Source organism: Strongylocentrotus purpuratus, unplaced genomic scaffold, assembly GCF_000002235.5.
Source record: "Strongylocentrotus purpuratus isolate Spur 01 unplaced genomic scaffold, Spur_5.0 spur5_scaffold_2, whole genome shotgun sequence".
NCBI classification, from domain to species: Eukaryota; Metazoa; Echinodermata; class Echinoidea; order Camarodonta; family Strongylocentrotidae; genus Strongylocentrotus; species Strongylocentrotus purpuratus.
This window is the reverse complement of record NW_022145605.1, coordinates 6,211,624-6,234,651: the sequence shown is the minus strand read 5'-3', so window position 1 is coordinate 6,234,651 and position 23,028 is coordinate 6,211,624. Positions and strand designations below refer to the sequence as shown.

General features: G+C 36.0%; 1 protein-coding gene across 1 annotated transcript in view; it reads right to left on the bottom strand.

Moving 5' to 3' along the window:
- Window positions 1-216: 216 nt before the first annotated feature.
- The window catches only part of LOC581601 (neuronal acetylcholine receptor subunit alpha-3), a 36,316-nt gene continuing 13,504 nt past the window's right edge, over window positions 217-23,028 (bottom strand). The window contains exons 2-6 of the mRNA XM_781589.5: window positions 6,916-7,055; window positions 5,878-5,922; window positions 5,283-5,392; window positions 3,559-4,549; window positions 217-3,115 (exon numbers count right to left, since the gene is read on the bottom strand). Of these exons, the coding sequence (XP_786682.3) occupies window positions 2,900-3,115; window positions 3,559-4,549; window positions 5,283-5,392; window positions 5,878-5,922; window positions 6,916-7,055 (1,502 nt within the window). The 3' untranslated portion in view covers window positions 217-2,899. The remainder of the gene's footprint in view (window positions 3,116-3,558; window positions 4,550-5,282; window positions 5,393-5,877; window positions 5,923-6,915; window positions 7,056-23,028) is intronic.

The following is a 23,028-nucleotide window of genomic DNA, read 5'->3' as shown; positions in this document are numbered from 1 at the left end:
ATCAAAGTTTCTAAAACGAACAAAATCGGAGTTTCAAACGTAAAAAAAATGTTGGTACACTGTACGACCCAGTCAGGGTAATATTTGTTTGTTACCTATAGTGAGTCAGGTTTTATCTGGAGGGTACATGGTACTACGTTTGAAGTACAGAGAGATATTACAATTCACCGTAACTCTGACAACAGAAACAAAAGGAACACAACTGAAAACAGGTGATTTTTTTTCTTCATGTTTTTATGTTTTGTAAGTAAAGAACTTCAAATACTTGTTTTCATATCATAAATAGTACTTCTTATTGGTTTATAGTATTATAAACATAGCCATTTTCATATATAGTGTCTTATTTACACAAACAGTTAACAATATAGTCGTAATGTTATAGTGCTTGAAAATTATGACTAGCAAGCGGAAATGTCTATCAGTGTAATAAAAATATATAGAGTTAGTTAAATCAAACGTAGCGGTGGAGCCGAACAACGCATCAAAACTTTTTGAAATCCTTTCTCATCCCCAAATTAAAATATTGGTTTGGTGAAAATATTACCCATTAAAACAAACTTCAAAGATTAAAAGTTTTTCATATTTAGCATTATCATCTCAAATTCATCATGCCAAAAAGAGAGAAGATTCATAATATCCATAAAATACAACTTTTCGTCTTGTGCCATACATGAGTAGTAGTTCAATAAACATACTTCATTTAGCACTCGTAAAAATGAAAAACAATTTACAATTATTATTTTTATTATGACAAAATAAAAACCATGAGATGTACAGTACCTGATGAAAGGTGAATGCGACGTTTCTTTAAATCAAATGCAAGTAACAAAACAAAAAAACAAAATACAATCTTTTTACTACAAAATATGCGTCATGATGATAAACAAAAAGGATATGGTTTGGTAGAGAAAGACTTACATTATACATAGGACCATGCGTAGGAACCAATACTGAACATTCAAGTTTAGATTGTTGAACAAAATGTACATTCTTGTTTTGCCCTTCATCTATAGTAGCAGTAGTATAATCAGATAATATCATAATATTAAATCAGATATTTGAAATATCGGTGGTATAGTCTTAATCGTTCTACTCAAAAGTCAAAATATTTGATTTATTCTATGATTATACGTGATTATAACAATGCGGGTTTATATTTCTTTCGTATAAAAAGGTGAGGGTAACATTGAAACTAATATATTGCTAATGAGTTAACAGATATCATAAGAACTTGCGGGATGCAAACATACATCGCGATAGTGAATTTCATGTATAACGTAAACACTTTTATTTCCGTAGTTATCTTTCATCCTTTTTGTTACTCGAAAATTGTATGATCTACTTAACCGTCAATAATCTTTATGTTGTTGTATCTTTCGTTTCGTGAATCAGTAAATGCAAGTTATTTTTCGAAGAAAAATTGATTATTCCATGCCAAGTATTTATTAGCCAAAATCATTGCATATGGCAATATAATTATGAATTGTAAAAATATCAACGAGACCGCATATCTACTCCTACAAAATTCATCGCCTTCATGAAACATGTTTTAAGTTTACCTTAATGTTAATTCTCAATTATTTTATCAAAGGAGTTGTTGAAAGCCTACACACTTTGTTAACAATTTTAGCAGTTCAATTTATTGATGATACGACATAATTTAACCGCATTTTAGTTTTTCCTTATCTGAATATGACAGTAAATAAAATTATACTGAGCAGCTATAGCAAAATGATTATAATGATAGAAAGACTATAGTCATAATATTTCATACATTCAAACAAAAATTCATATTATTGGTTTCTTGGTAAATACGTTAATCGGTATTGATAGCACACACACTCACACCCACACACACATAGAAAACGAGATTGATCAGTGGAAGATTCAGATTTAGAAAATTCCACAAAACATTGCATAATGACATATCTGTCGAGTAGTTTCCTCGTTGTTGTGCTGTTCACTTCAATGTCAGTTTGTTAAACTGTTTATAACAGAATTTTCCTTCCGTCGGATATAAGTTGTTGTTTTTTCTTCATGAAATTGATGCAAAGTCTCTCCGATAATTGCCCGATTTAAAAGGATCATTGCCTACCAGTCATCATTTGTGGTCAGTTAGGTTTAATACGTCGTTCTCCCCTTACCGTTACAAATTGGTTATAGATTTTTGGTCGGTGGTTAATGTTACCTTTTAAAACTGGCCGCAGAAAGTTATTTATAAGTAACCATTAGTGTTTGAGATAAGATTCTTATTCTAGTAAAGCCCCATCGCGTCAGCAACTGGCGCGGTTCTGAAAGGCGTCATTTGAGCGTGAACAGCGTCCAAACCTTATTATCAAAATTTGTAATGAACAAAGAAAATATTGCGTTGAATTACTGGCGCAAGGAAAATTTACCCTGACGGGCCTCATTGACGCAGGTAATAGCGCAATTGAAATAACGCTTCGTGTGCGACGGTTTTAACGTCGCAGAATGACGACGTCTCCAAAACAATAGGTAAGTGTCGTTGGTCATGCAATTTGTCTTTCCAAGATTACAACGCAGGGTTTGTGGGATCAACGTCATAGAAGGATTGTTGTCTCTAGGTTAAAACGCAAGGGAGTGGGGTCAAAGTCTTGGAGGGACTGCGTCTCTAGATTTAAAAAAAACGCCGGGGAAGAGTGGTAAAATTCTAGAGGGGTTGCGTTTCTGTGTTAAAACGCAGGAGTGGTAGTGTTAAAGTTGTAGGATTACCTCTCCAGATTAAAACGCAAGGATGTCGGAGTTTGAGTCATAGAATGACTGCGTCTCCAGATCAAAACGCAAGGGTGTCGGAGTTTGAGTCATAGAATGACTGCGTCACTCTCCAGATTAAGACGCAGGAGTGGTAGTGTTAACGTTTGAGGATTGCGTCTCCAGATTAATAAACCGGAGTAGTGGGGTTGAAATCGTAGAAGGACTGCGTCTCCAAGACAATAGGCTTGGTGTAATTGGTGGTGTTATGATGATCCGCTGCCTCCCAGAGTAATGGCGCTCGTAATATGATGCCTACGGTTCCACTCAGACACATCAGAGCAAAGATAAAGAGGAACATACGATCCATCACCAAGGCAACGAAACGCCAGTCTTCGCTTATCTGTATCGGAAGAGAAGAAACAAAGGTGTTGAGTACGGAACGTCTGTTTTACATTAAGCCGATCATGTTTCAATTAAGGAAATGAATAGTTATTAAAGAAAAGGAAACAAAATACGGATAAAAAGGAAAATTCCAACATATTAGTGTAGCCATTATTGCAGTTTTTAATTTAGATAGATATACCGAAGGACATTTTCAGTGGGGATGTTCACTTATATCCACCCCCCCCCCCCAATGGTAATCTCGGCATAACGACAACCTTACCTGGCATGAATTATTTTAGTGTTCTTTAAAAAACCCTCTTCTTTCTTGAATATGAAGAATCTTCTATTGTACAGTTTTGTACTGTTAAAAGTATTACACATGAATCTCACTACTCTTTACAGGGTTCTCTTTTTCTCTCACTTATTTAATTTCGTACTAAAAGTTGATTAGATTGTTACCTGATCTTCGTCATCTTCTCTTTTCATATGCATTGCGATGACCTCGAGAGAGTCCAGCATATCCATGCATTCTTTGGGCAAGGACGCACTGGACGAGTTAATGTCCCTGTTCCTACTCTCAATCTCTTCAAGCAACGATGGTGTTATGGTATCAATCACATACTGCGCTCCAGACCTCAAGAATCTTTTATCGGAAGACGCTCCAAAAATCCTCCCACACAGACCCGCTGACGCGAGTTTCTTCTTCATCTTCTTGGCCGATTTGTGCTTCTCGTGTTCGAATGGCTTCGTCGGCCTCGGCATGCACATGACCTTGGGCATGAGCACGAGGAAGATGTAATGCATCGACGACGACATCTCATGCGTGCGAGCGTTCCTGAAATGAAAATTAATGATGACGACGGTGATGGTGATGGAGAGCGTTACCAACACCATGGTGAAAAGCATGTAGCGACCGATCAACGGCAGCGTGGTCGATGTCGGTGGGATGATGTCGGGAATGAGGAGAAGGAACACGATGAGGGCCAGGAGGATGGAGATGGAGAGGGTTATTTTCTCCTGAGCGTCTGATGGTAGGAAGAAAACGAGGATTGTGAGGAAGGAAATAAGAAGACAAGGCACTACGAGTGTGACCACGTAAAACAACGGTTTCCGATGCAGCTTGAAATATAATGTTACATCCACGTATTTATCGTCACAACACGGATAGGTAATCTCGTTCCGCGTCGCCGGCGATTCGACGATCTCCCATTCACCGTTCGGCCAATAGTCCTCCTGATCAACGACATCGTTAGAGGACGCCATGTCGATCTTGAGTGTATCGTGAGTCCATGGACCGAACTTCATCTTACACGATTGTTCGTCAAAGGGAAAGTATTCGATATCTATTGTACAGGAGCTTTTGTAGATCGCGGGTGGCAACCACGTGACTGTCCCCGTGTATTTTACTATGGCGTTCACCAGAAACTGCACATCGAAATTCCCATTGGCACTATAGAGAGGAGAGAGAGAATGAAGCACAGAAATCAGAAATTGTGGTAATGGAACAACTAAACTTCACCCGGAGTTATTTATCACCTAATAAGTATGAATTTTTATACATGGATTTATTCCACAAGACATAGTACAGTTCAGCTTATCTCAGAGTAAAGATTTGAAATATCCCAGAATTATGAATGAGCGCATGTAACTTAATAGGTTTAAGTTGATAAAATCTGATTAAACAGACCTTTTGATCGAGTACACTTCAGAAATCTTATATTTTGCAATTAGTATCAATCTCTAGACGGATATTCACACACAAATGTGAATTTTGTTGTTGTTAATACATGCATCATATATCGCACTACTAGTCGGAATTTCATTATATGACCTTAATTAGTACACTGATTATTTCTTAAATCAATTATTTCGTATATTTTATTCTTTATAAACATGCACTACTGTATGTATTTACTGTATGTTTTCGTATATAATTCATGACCACCATATAAAACTGTCTAGTGCTGAGTGTATTATCTTGCTGAGATATATCCTTATAATGGATAAATAACTAGACAAATAAATATTGTGAATAAATAAATAAATAGTAAATAAATGCAAGAAAATTAAAAACATTAATGAATAAATAAATTGAATAAAACAAATTTTCAAAATAAATAAATAAATAGCAAAGTCAAATAAATAAATACGGGGGAGAGAATAAATGAATGAAATATATTTACTTGTTGTATAATAAGATATCAGGTCGCCAGATGTTTTCAGCAGGAATATGGAGTTCAGTGATACCCTCATAGTCCTCTGGATTCCACATTAAATGATGGTCCTGCCATTCCTGTTTATAAAAAAAAAAAACATCAGACACAAACAAATAATGCTTGAAATTACTTTAAATTCAACCAAAAATGATTGAAGCAACAATCAATAATTTTGAAAATGTTCCAACATCGTCAATTTGAAATTGAAGGTCATATTAGTCTGGATATCAATGGCATGTTTTTTAATTGATCAGCTGAAATTGATAAGCTATCTTTCTCAAAAAAAATTGGCATCCCTTATATTATTTTGAATAAAAAGTCATGTATTGAAAAAAGTAAATCACATCAACAACAGAAATCAAAAGAACGTGTAAGTTTGCCATTCTTCCCTTAAAATACTGTATATATATTTCGTGTAACAAATCCTTTAACTTTAAATATTGATATGAAATATTAATTTGATTCATTTTACTATTTGCCTGCTTTATTTGCAAGCTTTGATTAATTAAAAAATTGTTATCCATAATTATTCTAATTTAAAAAAAAAGAGAAATTAACTTACATGTTTGACCCAGACACTTGTTGTCATCACTTGGTTCTTTTCATCCTGGAGAGAGAAATAAATAGAGAGATATATGGATAGAGAGAGAGAGAGGGAGAGAAAGAGAGATAGATAGGGAGAGAGAGAAAGAAAGAGAGAGAGAGAGAGAGAGAGAGAGAGAGAGAGAGAGAGAGAAAGAGGAAGAGAGGGAGAAATGAAATTGAGATATTTAGGAAAAGGAAGGGGAAACACAAATACAAAAGAAAGGAATATAGAAATGGGAGGAATATGGGTAGAAATATTTTGAGTGGTGAGGGAAGGATGAATAATAATAAAACAAGTAAAAGAAGACAAAGATGGATAAAGATGAATGGAAGAGAAGACAAAATGAAAGAAAATGAATGGATTAATCATCGGTTATGTCATCAAGGAGGAACATGCTACGTTTGTCCATGTCCCATCTAAAACTTTGCCGTCCATTCATTCCTGTGTTTGTTAATTTGAATCTTGATTTGATCGGATTTCTGTGACAGGTACTGGGAATGTAATTGATAATACATGTACAATCATTAGCAGCCTTCTTTTAAACTAAATCAATATTTGACTGTTGCAAGACCTCAACGGGAGGTGCTGCCGATCTCATGGACGCTTGAATAAAAACTAAAGCCCCTTCGTCACACCTATAAGCAATTATTGACAACTGCATGATGTCATTATTTGAGTGGTTGAGATATCATGCTTTTAAAAAATCGAAAGTTGTCTGATCCGTGGTGCTTTTATATCCAAAGTGCCCGATCGAATTCGTCCGACTTTAATAATAGATGTAGTTTAGTTTATTGACATGCATCGATGTTTTTTTTTTTAATAGATGACAGCGAGTGATATTTCAATCTTAAAATAGATAGCGGTCTGCGTATCATTTCTTCTTTAATTAATGCTTTAAATGGATGATCTTTTTTTTTCCTCTCTCTCTTTAGAGTTCGTAGTACATGTATAATTATTTTATCTCGTTTTTAATATCGTTTAATCTCTCTCCCAACATTTGTTGGGTGTACTTACTATTGCTATGAGTTGTGATATGGAAAGTCCAAACTTGACCACGACAGGGTCGGATTCGTTTTTGACCGGTCTGATGAAGATGTTGTAGTCTTCTGTTAAGTTTGCGTACAGTAATTCAGCAGCCCTGGATGCTGCGGTACCTGTGACCATGGTAATAAGATGAGGGAACAAAGGTAAGCAATTTTGATAGCAATGTGGTATTTGTTATCATAATCATGGTCATCATCATCATCGAAATCATTAATCATTACAGTTGTTATCAGTTCCACTCATTTCATGATCCTTATCCTCATTACTGGCATCCCCATCATTATCATCATCAATATTTGTATGCTAATGCCCCAAAATTCATATTACAGTTATCATCTTCACCACCACCATCATCATTATCATTATCATCATTATCATCAATATCATCTCCAACAATTCCACCGTCATCTCCAATATCACTACGATCGTTATTACCACTATCATCGTCATCATCATCCCCATCATCAACATCATCATTTTAATCTTCGACAATTCTAACGTCATCTCTGACATCATGTTCATGAATAATTTCCAATATTATGTTGGACACGCTAAGCTTTATATTGTGTGACGTCACATTAGGTGAGGTGAACCCTAGAGTGGAGAATCATCTTAAAATTCAAGCATGAAGTTCATATCTTATTAAGCACACTATAAGCAGATTAAATATAGTTGATGCAGCACTGGCAACGACTAGGGAATGACTGTCTTGTGTGAAGAAAGGATGAGCTTAGAGTCATCATGAGGTGTTTTCACCGCAATGTGCACTTTTTCTATCGGATAACTGAGTCTTGTCTGGCAAGGTAATAAAGATGGTATTAAAGCATATATTCCCGGATGAAGTACTCAATACATGATGAGAAGCACAGGGAATCTCATCAATTGCTCATCTATTCTCGATAAAGTCCTTGATAAAAAACAGCGCTACCAATTTTCACGCAGACGGCATGTGGGCATTCGAGTAAATTCCTGTCATTTCTTTTTATGTTCTTTGATTCACCCTTTCTCATTCTATGCCCCTCCCCCTCTCTCTCTTTCTGTCTCTCTGTCTCTCTCTCTGTCTCTTCCTTTCACTCTCTCTATCATTCTATCGTTTACTTTCTCTATATTTCTCTCTTTCACTTTTTATATCTCTCTATCATTATATCTGTCAGTTTCATTATATTTCTCTCTTACACTCTCTGTCACATTATATCTTCCCTTGTTTGTTCTCTCTCTCTCTCTTTCTCTTTTTCCTTTTCACCTTATTCAGGGATACAATTATGTCTCTTTGAAGAAGAAAAAAAAAGTAAATTTGGATGGGCTGCCTGTGCCCCCCCCCCCCCCACCTAAAGCCACCGCGACAGTACAAAACAAATAAATGGATAATGCAATTAGAATATAATGTTATGTTTCATACTAATGTGACCTTGGATTAATTAGGCGCGATCAAATGGTTTGGGCATAACATCAATAATTGACTAATTGTCGAAAAGTCATTGATACTATGAGCCATCAGGCCTCATTAGGAAAAACAATTCCAAATGTTCATCAATACTTGAAGTGTGTACTTTGACAAATGGAATACAAAAATGTATATCCATTATCATCTCTCTGAATGTTTTTACAGCGTTGTTTTTCCAATTTTCTGCGTGAAAAGCCCATATGCCGAATAAGAAACATACCCGACCGGCCACCAAAGATCGCTCACTGGCTGGTGGCTCGATCCATCACGCATATATACTGTCGCGTTTTCTGTTCATGATTATAAACCCCCACCAAGTAGCCATTCAAAACCTCGCAAGTAATCAATAATATTGAGTACTATTTCATGCGGTTTGTTTTATTGCACAATTGTTCTAATGTGTCCAAGGTTTATCTAATCCTAATTATTTGATTGGACAGTGCATTTGCCTCTGTCTGGTCAAACGGAATGAACCATGAAGAAGTTATTTAAAGGTCCTCGTCAATATTTTCGAGTTAAAAATAAAAGGGGTTCGATTGTGCGTTAACATGTGTATTAAAGTGCTGGCAAAAGCACTGTGGAAGTTCTAAAGTAAAGCTATTATTTTGTAAAGGAGAGTTTTAAATGTTTATTTACGTTGGTATGTTTTACATGTGCAGTTAAATAATTCACTAAAAAATTTACTTAACTATTGGTTTTACTAGAAGAATATTGCAGCCTATGTTTGTTTTGAGGTATCTCCATGTTCACAACATAAAGTGTACCACTTGTTACCTATCCAAACCACTACAGTAGCAGTACTAAAACGTGGGTGTGTGCATTATTATTATTAAAAAAAAAAATCTTTTCAATAGTTTTTCTAATTAGATTTTGATAATAATCCTTTCATGCAAGGATTTTGTTCCAATAAGTTTAAATTTGAATTTGAGTTTGTACATATAATAACACAGCAGTGGTATACTACTTTATTGTCAATAATATACTCAACCATGTTTTGATTTGAATAACTGTCGTTGGTTACAAATATACTTCGACTCGGTAGAAATGCTTCCAAAGGCGAATGACCAGCTTTAATCGGCTATAAAACACAAAGGCAAAGATTTTAATGCGTCACAGAGATTTTCAGGATAAGAGGATAATTATCTTGGTAGGGGACTGGTCCTTCTTGATAGTTCTCCGCCACTTGAATAGATTAATCGGACTAAGGCACGATAAATGAAAGGATATTCTCCGAGCTTTGATGATTTTTGGAGAGTACCCTCGCAAACCTCTTCATCCTCTTGATAGCTGTGACTCGCAACCACACGGCATGCACAAAATACCATTGTTTGCTGTCTGAAAGTGGATTTGCTCGTAAACACCTTTCAATCTTCTTGTTTGGAAGATTTGAAAGTACATGTAATAGGGTGTGATGGTGCGTTACCGGAGACAGGTAGATTTTCTGATTGGTGCAGAATACTACTTTTCGGCTCATTTCTGTTTCGTATTTACATTATGAAACAGACTAAAACAGACTATATTTAGGATGATAGAACTATCCAAATTTTGTGCACTACCAGATAGAGAATCGGCATCTCATCCAATATAGTACCATATTCATGCATTAAACTCACACTATCACTGCTTGGTAACTTGTTTATAAATTATATCTAAACTCTCGCACCGACTCACAATTGGATGGCATCAACTATTCTTACTAACGTCTTAACGACGCAAAATAATGAATTGTCCTGTATACTATTTTTGTCATGACGATTAAAAGTCGCCAACGTAACCACGACTTGTCAATACTATTCAAGATTCAAACTAATTGGACGATTAAAAGTTTTCGTATATAGCAATTGTAATCTTCGCGGGAGACATTCCAACTATAGTACATGGCTTCTCATAACCGTTAGCTCAATTCAAACACGAGAAGAAAATGTAAAGGAAGCCATTTAAATACTTCTTATAAGGGCTCGTACCACGGGATACCAACACTTGCTTCGTCAACTTTTCTGAGCCCTTTTCATAGATGACTTACCGAAAACAAACGGACATAAGTTGGTAGTTATCTATTCAATATTTTGCCTGTGTGGATCAACAAATTGCGATTTCTTACGCCTAAGGTGATAGTGAAAACAAGTTTGATTCTAATGGAGTGCTTTCTTTTTCTGCAAGGTGCATCGCGGACGTACAAGACAGTGTCGACGACAGATACAGTTGTATCTACATGGTTATATCGGGAGAAATGTCAAGCATTTAGAGCATCACAATATCGGAATAGAATTGAAGGATATGGATTTCAAAACTGAATTAATGATAGCTTTTTAGAGTGAAGTATGAGATTGATTTTTTTTCCTGATGACATTATACTGATACACCGTAGTTTAACTTCATTGAATGGTTTAATTCAAACAGTAAATTGTATTCATAAATACAGTAGGACCTCGTTAAAAAATAACACTTTAACTTAATTACCTTATTACAAGATTGATATCAAGATTAGAATAGCCATGTTCGATATATTACATCAGACTACCCACTTTGTATAGTTATTGATAAATTATATAATTCGAATATGCATGTAGTCATTCTTTTACAAGGAATATTGCAATCTTATGCAAGGGGTACATAGCTATCTATATACGAACTTTTAATCCGTAAAAAGTACCGGTAATTCCTCAGTAAAATTTATCGATCAAGTTTGGCAGTAATGATGCAATTAAAGGTGGTAATGGCGCTGTAATTGTGCTTGTACTTTACGCTTGGTTGCTGCGTTATTGTGTGTCAAAAAGAAAGCTACCTCTTGACGTCACGAAAGAGTGCGCTTGGTAAATCGATTACCCCCCCCCCCCCCCTTCCCTGTCTACCCCCTTCCCCTCCCGCTGGGTGCAAGAGACACCGTACGACTGCTCCTTTGAAGGCGATTATTGAGTTAAAATAAAGTAATATTTATTTACGTTTAAATTCTAAAGAGGTTAAGGCATAAGAGATCTGTACGAGAGCTAAAGCTTTCAGGCACGTCGGGTTCTTGTTTTATGTTGTTGTTTGTCTTGTTTTCAACTGTTTTTAGTTTCCCCTTTCTCTGTCACTATATTCAATTTTTGTATCTATAGATGAAGTGTTGAACTAGTGTTGATGAAATGTATTGAGATCGAAATGGAATGAAAAATGCTGTGTGTACATAACGGTTCTTGACCATTTTTCAAACATCCGCGGATAAAATAATGAGTGATTTTGTTGTTGTTGAAACGAAAACTTTGACACTGATTATTAGGCAACATATCTTTGTATGGGAAAATCACACGCAACATACAGTATCTGGAGGTACATGAAGGGGCGTTCATCCACTTTTTAAGGATTTGGAGGGGTGCAAAAAGGTTTTGGGATACATTTATCAGAGGCAAACATGTAAACATGAGGGGGGGGGCTCTTTCCCTATGCAGTATAGTGGATCGGATGCTTTTTAAAATGTGCCTTTGATACCACGTAAGTGCATAATGAACATATTTTTGTTCGAATATATATCTGGCTGTTACACAATCTCAAAGGGGAGGGGGGTAAACAGGAATTTGCTCCTCTCATGTCCCGCACATACCGAAGCTATCAAGACGGCAGACTGATCGATACTTTGGATCAGGATATCGATAAGCTTACTCAGTTGATGAAATACTAATAGACCATTCCTCATCTGCATTGTAAGACCATAGTAATCATTTCGCTCGACTGACTTGCAAAGGCCTGTCGCGATAATAGACGGACAAGCTATTATAAATAAAGTGCCATGAGGTTTTTTCAAGTTGCGTTGTAAAAGTTTCCTTTTAGATGGAAGAAAGATGATGAAAAGAAGAACAGAATGTCATTTAAAATGTTGAATGTAAACGTAATGGGTTTGGGAGAAGAGCATTTTGATGTCTCCAGATGATCCATTAAATTGAAAGGAACTATCATCGGGAAAGACATGCAGACGACAGACTAGCGTGCACGAAGAAAGCCGCGATAGCAATTACAAACCAATCGATACAGACATAATAACATTATTCTATTTCTACCCGTACACGCAGGCCCAACAATTAGCCACTTAATACACGAAAGTACAAGATAATCAGACCATGTCAATACAGATAGTGTTATGTCTGTAACTGAGTCTCTCAAAACAAAATATCTCAAATTCACATACTTCATGTCCCGAGCAAATTAGGGAGTACTTTTCTTAGATAAAATTTTGTCCTCCGAATTCAAAAGAAAGTGATTTTTGTTTTTGATTAACATTATCATTTCCATACCCACATCGTACCTTTATTCTATAAGAGGAAAATGACTGAACTCTAACCTTAATATGGGGCAATAGCATTAACATCAGGGGTGCCAATTTGATCAAAGAAGATGCTGTTTCATAAGTTTGCACCTTGCACCTTTAAACGGTGCACTTTAATCATTTCAAGGGGTACAAAATATATTTCATTTGCGATAAACATTGCAACCCAAAGATAGTGCTTTTTGGACCTTGGTTTAGGGTTCAAAGGTAAACTTTTTTTCTTATATAGGATGAATTGGGGAGAGCATTTTTCTATTCAGGAGGTGCAAGGCGTCTTTCTGTGATCTTAGAAATACATAATAGGACGGTTAAAGAGAGGGATGAAAATACGTATGTATGAACAGAGCTTAAATTTGGGACAAAGTCACCTATAAACATGTCTAAAGGTGCAACTTTTTTAGGCTTTGGAGTTCAAAGTTGAAACCCTTAATGTGAATAGAGATAGCATTTCGCTGTCCATAACGGTGTTCAAATTTCTATTTGTGGTTCCAGTAACGACATATAGGACCGTGTATTAAGGGAGCTGAAAAGATATCTGAATGGACAGACCCCCAGTTTGGAATGAAGTCACGGTAAGCAAACAGTGAAAGTGATCGCTTCTATAGCAGCAACAGTGTGTGCATGTCAAACTGTGAGAGAATAGCATTAGTCTGAATAGAGGTACTCTATGTAAGGGGTTATGTCAACCCCTTTTAAGAGATATGGGCAAAAAGAGGGGGAAAGAGAGGGGAGAGAAGAGAGGCAAAGACAGAGAAAGAGAAAGAGGGAAAAGAGGGGAGAGAGCATTCAAGACAGAGAGAATAAAAGGAATTGAGACGGATCAAAAGACAGAGAGATTGAAATACGTAAAATAATAAAGACAGCTACAGAATGAGAAAGAACAACATGAGAGTGTGTTTGTGCGTGCCGCGGGTGCGGGTGTGTATCACTATGAGGAAGGGGGTAGAGTGGGGACAATATAATGTTCTTTATACCCATAATAGTGATCATTCAAATTACTTAAGCTTATAAGCCTTTAGATATTGATTAAATGTTAAACTGATGATAGATTAGTAAGAGACGTGCACCCTTTCACGAATGGTAACCCATGTTTCTAGATCTTTTGTTGTCGGGAACAGGCTGTAACGCTCGCATATTGACCAACCCATTAACTTAAAGGGCTGTAGTAACATTGTTTAGATGAGAGAAAACGGTGCGAAGGTAATGACTTCAATGTACAATTAAGGATAATCTGAAAGTTTGAGTGAAAACGGACCATTATTAATGATAACAATTTGGAGAAATTGATCTGATCGATTCCTTAATTCGTCCAAATATATTATTACAATTTAATTACATTTTAGGTGAATTTAAATCGTCACAAAGCAATGAATTGGCTCTATACACCATTCCAGACATTTAAGTATTGACAGATTTGTTAAAAACCTGTCTTATGTCTTATTTTCGAAGGAAAAACGGTTGGGAAAATTCAAAAGTGGTTATGAGAATTTACTGTTAATCACTGTTAGAGGGTGTTGCACAGTGACGCCTTCAAAGAAAATCATAAATATCTTTGTTGTTTGAGAATTTTCTCAGGATTTGTTGTCTGTTAGAAGGTAAGTAGAGTAGAAGAAATATAATAAGTAACATTTCATATACAAATTATAGTTTTTTCATCAACCTACAACAATGTTACCGAGTCACTTTAAACCATATACGGTAGAATCCTATGTTAGATTTATAACGCCCTTAATATGCACCCTATAACAAAAAATCCAATGATTTAGATATAGACTCGTCTGAATGACAAAAATTGACTGAAAATAATTACGCGTTTAAAAGAGTAGCGAAAAGCCATTTCCACCTTTTTGAATAATCTTTTGAAACATCTATCTTACAACATAAAATCTAATAAATGTTGGAGTAAGAGGAAAAATAATAAGCACAAAAATGAAGAATAAACCGAAAGAAAACACAAGCGATTTCTCTTACTTACAAAGTAAATAAGATTATTGCCAACTGCATAAACGTTGATTTTTAAAACAAACTTTGCGTTCTAATTCTCAGTGGAGCGCATTAGAGTTTTGTTTGTAACACTTAATCCGCCTAGGGACTATCTAAATTGTTTCGGCGCTTGCTTTAGCCGGAAGGAAATCAATATACAAGCCGACAAGTCGTTTATGTCTTTGGTACATTCACATCATAAAATTGATCATCTTTTCATCATGGGTATAGCATTACATACCCATCAGGTATCAAGACGTATTGGCAATTCGGTAGGAAAACAATACCATACTGCCTTCGGAATAATGATTGAAAGGTGTAGCATTCGGGTACAAACCCTGCAGGGAGTGACAATCAGTTTCACACTCTGTCTTTATCGAACGTTACAGAGGAAGCATTCAATATGAAACATCATTTGAATAGATCTTGTATAACGTTGTTGTGCATGTGGGTGGCTTCATGGATCTTGTAGTTTCAACTTCTACGCCCCTACTAAAATACATTTCATTTCAGGGAAAAGTCTTTGTCAAAGAAAGTGGAGAAGTGTAGCTCCTTTTAAACATATTTTAACTGCTTATCTCTATGGATGTTGTTAGTATATAGAAAGAGATTTCATACATATTATATTAGTGAAATCTACAAAATTGAGACAAAAGAAAAATATTTATTCTATTCTCATGGTACGGCGGCGAGAGTTTTTATAATGCCCGGTCAATGTTTGGTTTTTCCCCTTCAATTTGTAATTTGATTTTGCAATAATTTAAAGTCATTGTTTCAAATTCATACATTTCATGGGAATGTAGAAATAAATTTAAGGGACAAGAGCATAGACTTAAGTGTGATTTGGACGCTGATGTAGACGACATTTGCCCGACTAGCCCCGGGCCGAGCTTTGGCTGTCTTGTTACTATTAACTGCGAGGGGACGACATTCCCACTTTTTTGTCGCATCGAGGCCTAATTTCCCGCCAAAATTAGGTCTGCTCGGCCCCAATGTTGACATCAATATAAGCTTCACATGCATGCAAAGAAGCACTCATAATATAATCTAGGTGACAGTATTAATGTATCAAAGTGCTAAGTTATTTGGGTCTTCATAAAAAACAGGTCTTTCACTCGGTGCAAAACAGCCATTCTTATTTTGGGGGTATTTATTTTAGCATGTGATCGCCCCTATTCCTTTCTTTAAATTCGTTTATAATCAATCAGATGCTTCATTCATTCATTCATTCATTAAATTATCTGGACATTCTTTTTAGGATATTACATTTTTTATTCAATATTACACCACGCATTGGTAAGATCTCAAAGAGATACAATTTTTGAGAGAATCTAATTCCCAGTCTCACCGAGGACGCCCCTGGCTGGTCGCGTATAGGTGCCATTATGTAAATCTAGCCAGAATAACCCGGTATGAGGGGGTAACGAGAGATGTTTAGCCTCGGGGAGTGTCAGGGCGCCTTCGTTTCTCTTGTCCGCTGGCAATGCGAACTATTTCCGATTGTAGATTTTGGCGCCCAGCCCTACGTTGCCACAACTTTTGTTACAGTTGACGCCATGTTCGTACGTGGCGCTCAAAGAATCGGTATGCGTTAATAAAATACCGACGCCACATTGCCTATGTCTTTTTTGTGGTTGGTATAATGAATGGACGGATGGATGGAAAATAGATGCTGGTGGGAGAGTATAGAAAGTGATTTTTTTTTTGAAAGTTTGGCCGATCGATATTTCGTTGGGGGGGGGGGGGGGGTTAGGTCGCCTTTTTGAGTCACCCATTAGCACTATTTTTTAATTTTTTTTTTTTAAATTAAAAAAAAATTGATGGGGGGGGGGGGGTTCTTCCAAAACACACACACACAAACAACAAAAAATTGAGGGGGGTTCGACCCCCACCCCCCCCCCCTGCGTATGCGCCTGGTATACACCCTGGTAGAGCTTATTTGACACTGAATAATTATAAAAATACAGCCCACTCTATAGATGTCTCATTACCTTCTTTTTAAGTAGAATATATTTTAAAATTGTAATATGAAAAAAGGGGCAAAAAACGAAGTATTTTATATTCATAGATAAAATTCTCAAACAATAAGTGACAAAACAGAAATTTGAGAGGTGAAAACAATACACACAGAGACACAGACAGTGTCAGAGGAGAGATAGGGAGGTGGAAGAAAGAAGAGAGAATATGACAGATCAAGAGGCAAAGGAGATAAGGAGAGGAAAACGTACAAAAAAGAAAGAGAGATACAAAAATACATTACATCTGGTACATCATGAGTAAAAGGTGTATGGGGAGAAAAGGGGAGGGAAGATGGAACGAGGAACGATCGAGAAGATGATGGAAACAAAATATAGCGTCGACCTTTGGACGCATTCAAAAAATGGTAAGGTAATCCAGTGGACTGAGAGATAGATGAAAGGTAAAAGGGGAAATCAGTCATCCAGAAACGATATTGAGAAGCGAGAAAGGAATGAAGAAAGGATCCATCAAGTCCATTTCAATTTCAGTTTCCATGCATGATATTTTTTGAAAGGATGCCACTTGCTATAATCATAATGCATATACATATATTATTCATATATATATACTGACATGAGCCATACTAATTGTCTTTCGGTTATCAGCACAAATTTTCCTCCCTTGCTACAAATTGATAACATTTTATCAATATCACGTATTGGTTTTATCTTGCCGCAATTATTTGCTAAATAATTGATGGGTAAGCATTATGTTGCTGTTAAATGTACTGAAACACTAGAAAACAAATTAATTTAAATCGATGTTGATATTGTATGCATTATACCTGATGACATTACAAATGTTACTGCTCTATCAGACCCCTAAAGTTATTGACCTTATGTGAAACCAATTGCCATTCAATGTCTTTTCAATAACTCTACAAGTTACCATATTGATAGAAATACAAATAACTTTTTCACAGGGAAACGACATTTGTATCTATACCGGCAGCGCATTAATCAATGTCTGACAACACTTTCCAATACCTCGGTCCCATACATAGCATTTCGAGGGCAGATGGGTTGATGCCACTCAATAGACTTGCAGATAGATTTCTTGTAACCTATCCGGGTGATCTTCTAAGATGGCTGCTGTGACAAAGGAATGTTTTCTATAGATCGATGTGAAATAAACCCTGTAAGATAGGTTTCCCAATGCCTGGTTTTAATTAGGTCACTAAATAACAGAGATATGGGTTTTGTAAGGAGGGCCGCTACAATATAAGCCCCAGTTACACCGACAAGACCGACAGCAGACCGACCACAGACCGAAATGAAATTACATTACCACAGGTGGTCAAGATTTAATCAAAACGAACTCCATTTCAGGATTTTTCATACAGGGTATATGAAATTAGCAATACCACGGGAGACAAACAACAGGACTAGATTTGATATATAGGCCTAAATGTACTTGCAAATTAACAAGTAGGCCTATACCAACATAATGGTTTAGGGATGGGTAGAGCATCAAACGTGTTGATATTTGATTAAAAAATTACTATTCAGCATCAAGACTCCATTAAGTGCTGGAATTATGTTTACAGGAGGATATCACGTTACGTTCTCTTATCCTATATGAATGTATTCCAATTCGCCAAGATTTATTTTCCATTTTCCATTTCCATCAGTATGTTTCAATCTTTAAAAGATAATTACGAGAGACACAATATTCATACAAACAAACCCATTACCCTTCGCCTAGATCCACCCCTCCCATTCTTGCATCGTCTTTCACCTATGACTACGCCCCTCCCCCCAAATGTCTGCAGGATACATTTATACCACCCCGCTACGGTTACAATGAATATACCGTTCGCGCCACTCGCAGCTGTTGACATTTTAATCGCGTTGATTACAATTCATCATCTTCAGCTTCGCGTGACTGTGACGGGAGAAGGGGCGTACCTAGGAATATTTTGAATTAAGGGGGGGGGGCAGTATTGTAGGAAAACCAAAAGTATCCGACATTTTTGCCGACAACGGCTTAGAATTTTTCAAAAATGCAATAACAGAAAGAGTAATTTTAAACTACTGACGGTGGTTTAAAAAAAAAAACGTTTCAAAACTGTTACAACTAAAAGAAAAGGGTCGTTAATACCAACACAAAAATGTGGATAACAATGGTTAAACCATATCACACACGTTTATTAAAATAGCCCTCAACAAAATGTATTTTTCGCTTTATACCGATTTTCGTCTTCCAGATGATCCCACTAGGTCCGTATTTATTAACAACATCGTCAAAAAAGATATACCAATAAGCTATATAAAGCCCTTAATTTTGTTTCTTCTCTGAAACGATTTAGATAGGCATACATGTAAAGCATTTAATCAACAATTAAGGTTGTTGCAACATAGATAGATTTGCCAACATTTATTTTCATTGGGAGGGGTTCAATCCACCCCTCCGCCCCTTCCCGGCCTCCACCTTTATGGATTCCTGGAGACGGAGGTGAAGTACTTGGTACGTGCTCTCCTATAACACTAGCAGCTGGTAAAATGCAAAAGGAAACCAGCGACTCGAGAATGTTCAACTGGATATTCACTTTCTCTTCTTATCTTCCATATTGCGCGGGAGATTCTTGCCAGTGTTTTAGATCATCTCAAACACACACAGTGCACTCTATGTTTGGAAAAGTTCAAACGAGGAAACTTTATTTAGAAAAGTGAGTTCACAACCTGCAGGGAGCTTTCACATAGCCTGTTTGCACTTTCGATTCAAACTTAGTAATTGCGAAATATTTGTGTTCCTCTTGAATTATAGAAACTATTCAGACTGTCCATGTCACAGTCATCAAACTCGGGAAAGAGAAAGAAAGAAACAGAGTGTACTTCACCTATCTATGTTTGTAGCAAGTTAAGGTATTTGGTTTCTATATACACTGTTCATGTAGATCTTCGAGTGTATAGCTTTACATTATTATAACATTTTTAATTTATTTGTTTCCATACACACGTATCTTTTGATAAATATATGGTCATGACTGGGGAAGACGTGGTCGATTATTTTATTTTAAATAAACAATGTTATGCATATAGCGTAAGTTTAAATGCATACTATACTATATACGCACCATGTACAGTCATACACAGTCAATTCCCTTCTTTACAAATTCTCTATACGTCTCAAACATAAGTTAACATTTACAACCAATTGAGGGAATACGCCATGCTTTTTCCTTTTGTATCACGGGAACAACTTGTCTGCCGGCTAAATGCAATAGAGACGAGCTATTGGGTCGAATAGGCGGATCTCCAATAACTCTCAAATTGGAATGACCTTTCGTAGAATGGAATATCACTTTATATTCATCCCATTGTGGGGTCTACCTAATTGTTTTATTTGCTTACCCCAAAACAATCGCAATATCTTCTTTACTTAACCGCTATAAAAAAAACCACAATAAAAAAAAAACACGCAGACAACACGTGATATTAAAAATGGAGCATAGAATGCCAAAGATCTTATCAATAGGCCAAATCAAGAAGCATTGTTTAAAGGTACTATGTCCCACTTGCAGGTCCCAAAAAGAAGTATTGTTTAATGAACACCTTTTTTAAGTATGAAATGTGGGAGGAAATTAAGGTAGGCCTATATCAATCAGATCACACGTAAATTGTAAGCAATCTAGTAACAGGTGTGCAAATAGAACTTAACCGCCAGCTAATCTCTTTTTTTTTCTTCATTGTGCTTTTAATGAGTAAATTTACACTCAGTGCACACCCTCACTTTCCTCTAAAAGAGTTCATGCATTAGTACCCATGCAAAGGCGGATATTATGATATAAACCTGAATACAGCTCCAAATTCATCGGCTCATCACAATCATTTCAGAAGAAACCGGTCGTCGTCTTCTAAATTACCCCCTTTCATTACAAGTCAATTAACATGATTAAGAAAGCGATAATTAAGCCACCAGCATTATTACATTTGCCGACACGAGGTTAAGCAGGTCTTAATGAAGATTGGAAGATGTAATGTAAATGTCTACGGTATATTATCTTCCTAGAATAGAACCAAGTTTTCAAAGAGATATATTTGGAATGTTCACGGTAATCTGTAGTAGATGAGAAATTGTTCTCAAGAAAGGCATTTTACGAGGTTTTGTGTTTTTCAGGAATATAAATACACTTATCGAATATCCGGGAAAACATATTACAAACATATTTAAATGGCTTTTATGCTTCGACCTGTATTTCTAGTCCAATTAATATTAGGACCATTGAATTTAAATACTACACGATGAAGAGTAAATGCCATCTCTACTTTTCATGTGACATGGATTTTTTTATTCTTCAACAATAATTCAATCGTCCTTTAAGAACTTAAGCTATGACAATTATGTCATCAACATCACTAAGAAGTAATTCAATATATACGGTAGAGGTCAACTATAGCCATTTATTAAATTTCACTAATAATCAAACGAATTTACCTCACGGGTCAACGAATACATGGTTTGCTAATGTTACCTATCTGAAGTCTATTATCTGAAGGCAATAATAGATATCGATAATCCTAATTAATATGGTGACATGATTGACATCTATTGAAATAAGAAAACATTTAATTCTAAAAATAGAATTGTTTGACAAAAAAATCCTCTCTTATGATTTCGTCTGGAAGGTTTTCAAAGTCATCCGGCAAAAAGATAACTCATGCTGACTGGCGATTGTACGCTATACACCACACATCACGATGTCGCCTCGATGTGTATGTAAACAAGCTATCGGAGAAATAGCTATTATTGATTTATGACCTCAGAGATACCATTAATCAAATTCCGCTTGCTCGAATATAGGTCGCTTACTTCATATTAGATGCACGTACAAGGCAGTGTAGTTTCCAATGTATACAGCGATAAAATTCCTATACTAACTCGTTAATAATTCATGATATATTTGGTATGTCTGATGAACTGCCTAAAAAAAGATAATGATCACTGCATTTAATGGATTTTCACTCTCCATGTTTAGAGAGGGGTCTAACAGATTTCGTAATCGTGGGACATTAACACTTTGATCATAACAATACGGTTATTATAGTTTACATATAAATGACAAAACATTCAAGCTGGAATATTATATTGCGATACTATTACACTTATTGAATACATCTTTTTTGTTTTCTTCGAAATGCACCATTAATCCGCACTTTTATACACATAGACTAGATCAGAAAATTGAAGGGGGAAATAGCATCTAACCATGAAGCATGTCCGGCCGGCGAAAAGGGGCTTACAATTTCTATCATAATTCTATTTTCGATAAAACTAATCCAATAAATATTTATTTCATTTTTCGCTTGAATGCACATGCATTAATTTTTCGTGATATCTATTTCCCAATAAAAACTTTGTCACATCGCAGTATCAATATACACTTACTCTATATGGGCAGGTGAAATATACACGGAAATGCAATCAATTTTAATGGTTAGTATTTCTCACTCCTGAAAATGTGTCTGAACTCTTCTCTTCCTTCTCCTCACTTCAATTCTTTTTCCTTCTTGTTCTCTTTTAGAGTTAAAAGATAAGGTCCTATTTTTATAATGATGTCAACGGTCGTCTACGTCTATACAAACATTCCAATTCTCTTGTGTTATTAGGTAACTATGGATCACCCAGAGTGTATTTAGTATCCCATTCTTTCTTGATAACAAGAGTTTGTTTTGGGACAAGGATATCATGATAGTTCTTTTCAACAATATTAACGACGGGCGGCTTCAAATCGATATCTGTTCAGTCTCATTGATGAAATGTTTTTTATGACCTCCTCTCACTCTCTCGTTTCAGAAAAAATAAAACATTATCTCCAAAAACATAGTAAAGCTATCTCTCAATGAAGATAATAAGGAGATCCCAAGAGTCTCGAACACAGATAGAAATCAATAAATGCAATTAAGAGAATGATGGCAGGCTAAGTGGAAGAGTTTTTGAAAAAGTGCCGGGGTCGTTTTATAGTATCATGTTATATTTGGTATTTTAGCTCGTCGTTTAGTGAAATGACTTTGATCGATTTTAACTGAATTTCGAGCATTAAATGGCCCCAAGAGAATCACTTGTCACTTCAAGTCAAAGCGTCAATCAATATAAACTCAGTCCGAAAGGAAAAGTCAAAGACTGGATATGGCCGAAAAGGGGGAAGATGTTTCAACCGCCATTGGGTTTTGATGATGAAAAGTTTTTTATTTTTTTGTCTCAAATTCACACAGAAAAATTGATTGTGGGGAACCATGATTCTGCTGGTATATAGGGCAAGCTCTACTGCTTTTCAGAACCTTCGACAACCTCAATGACCAAAAACTGTATACAAGAAGAAATTTCCATTTACACT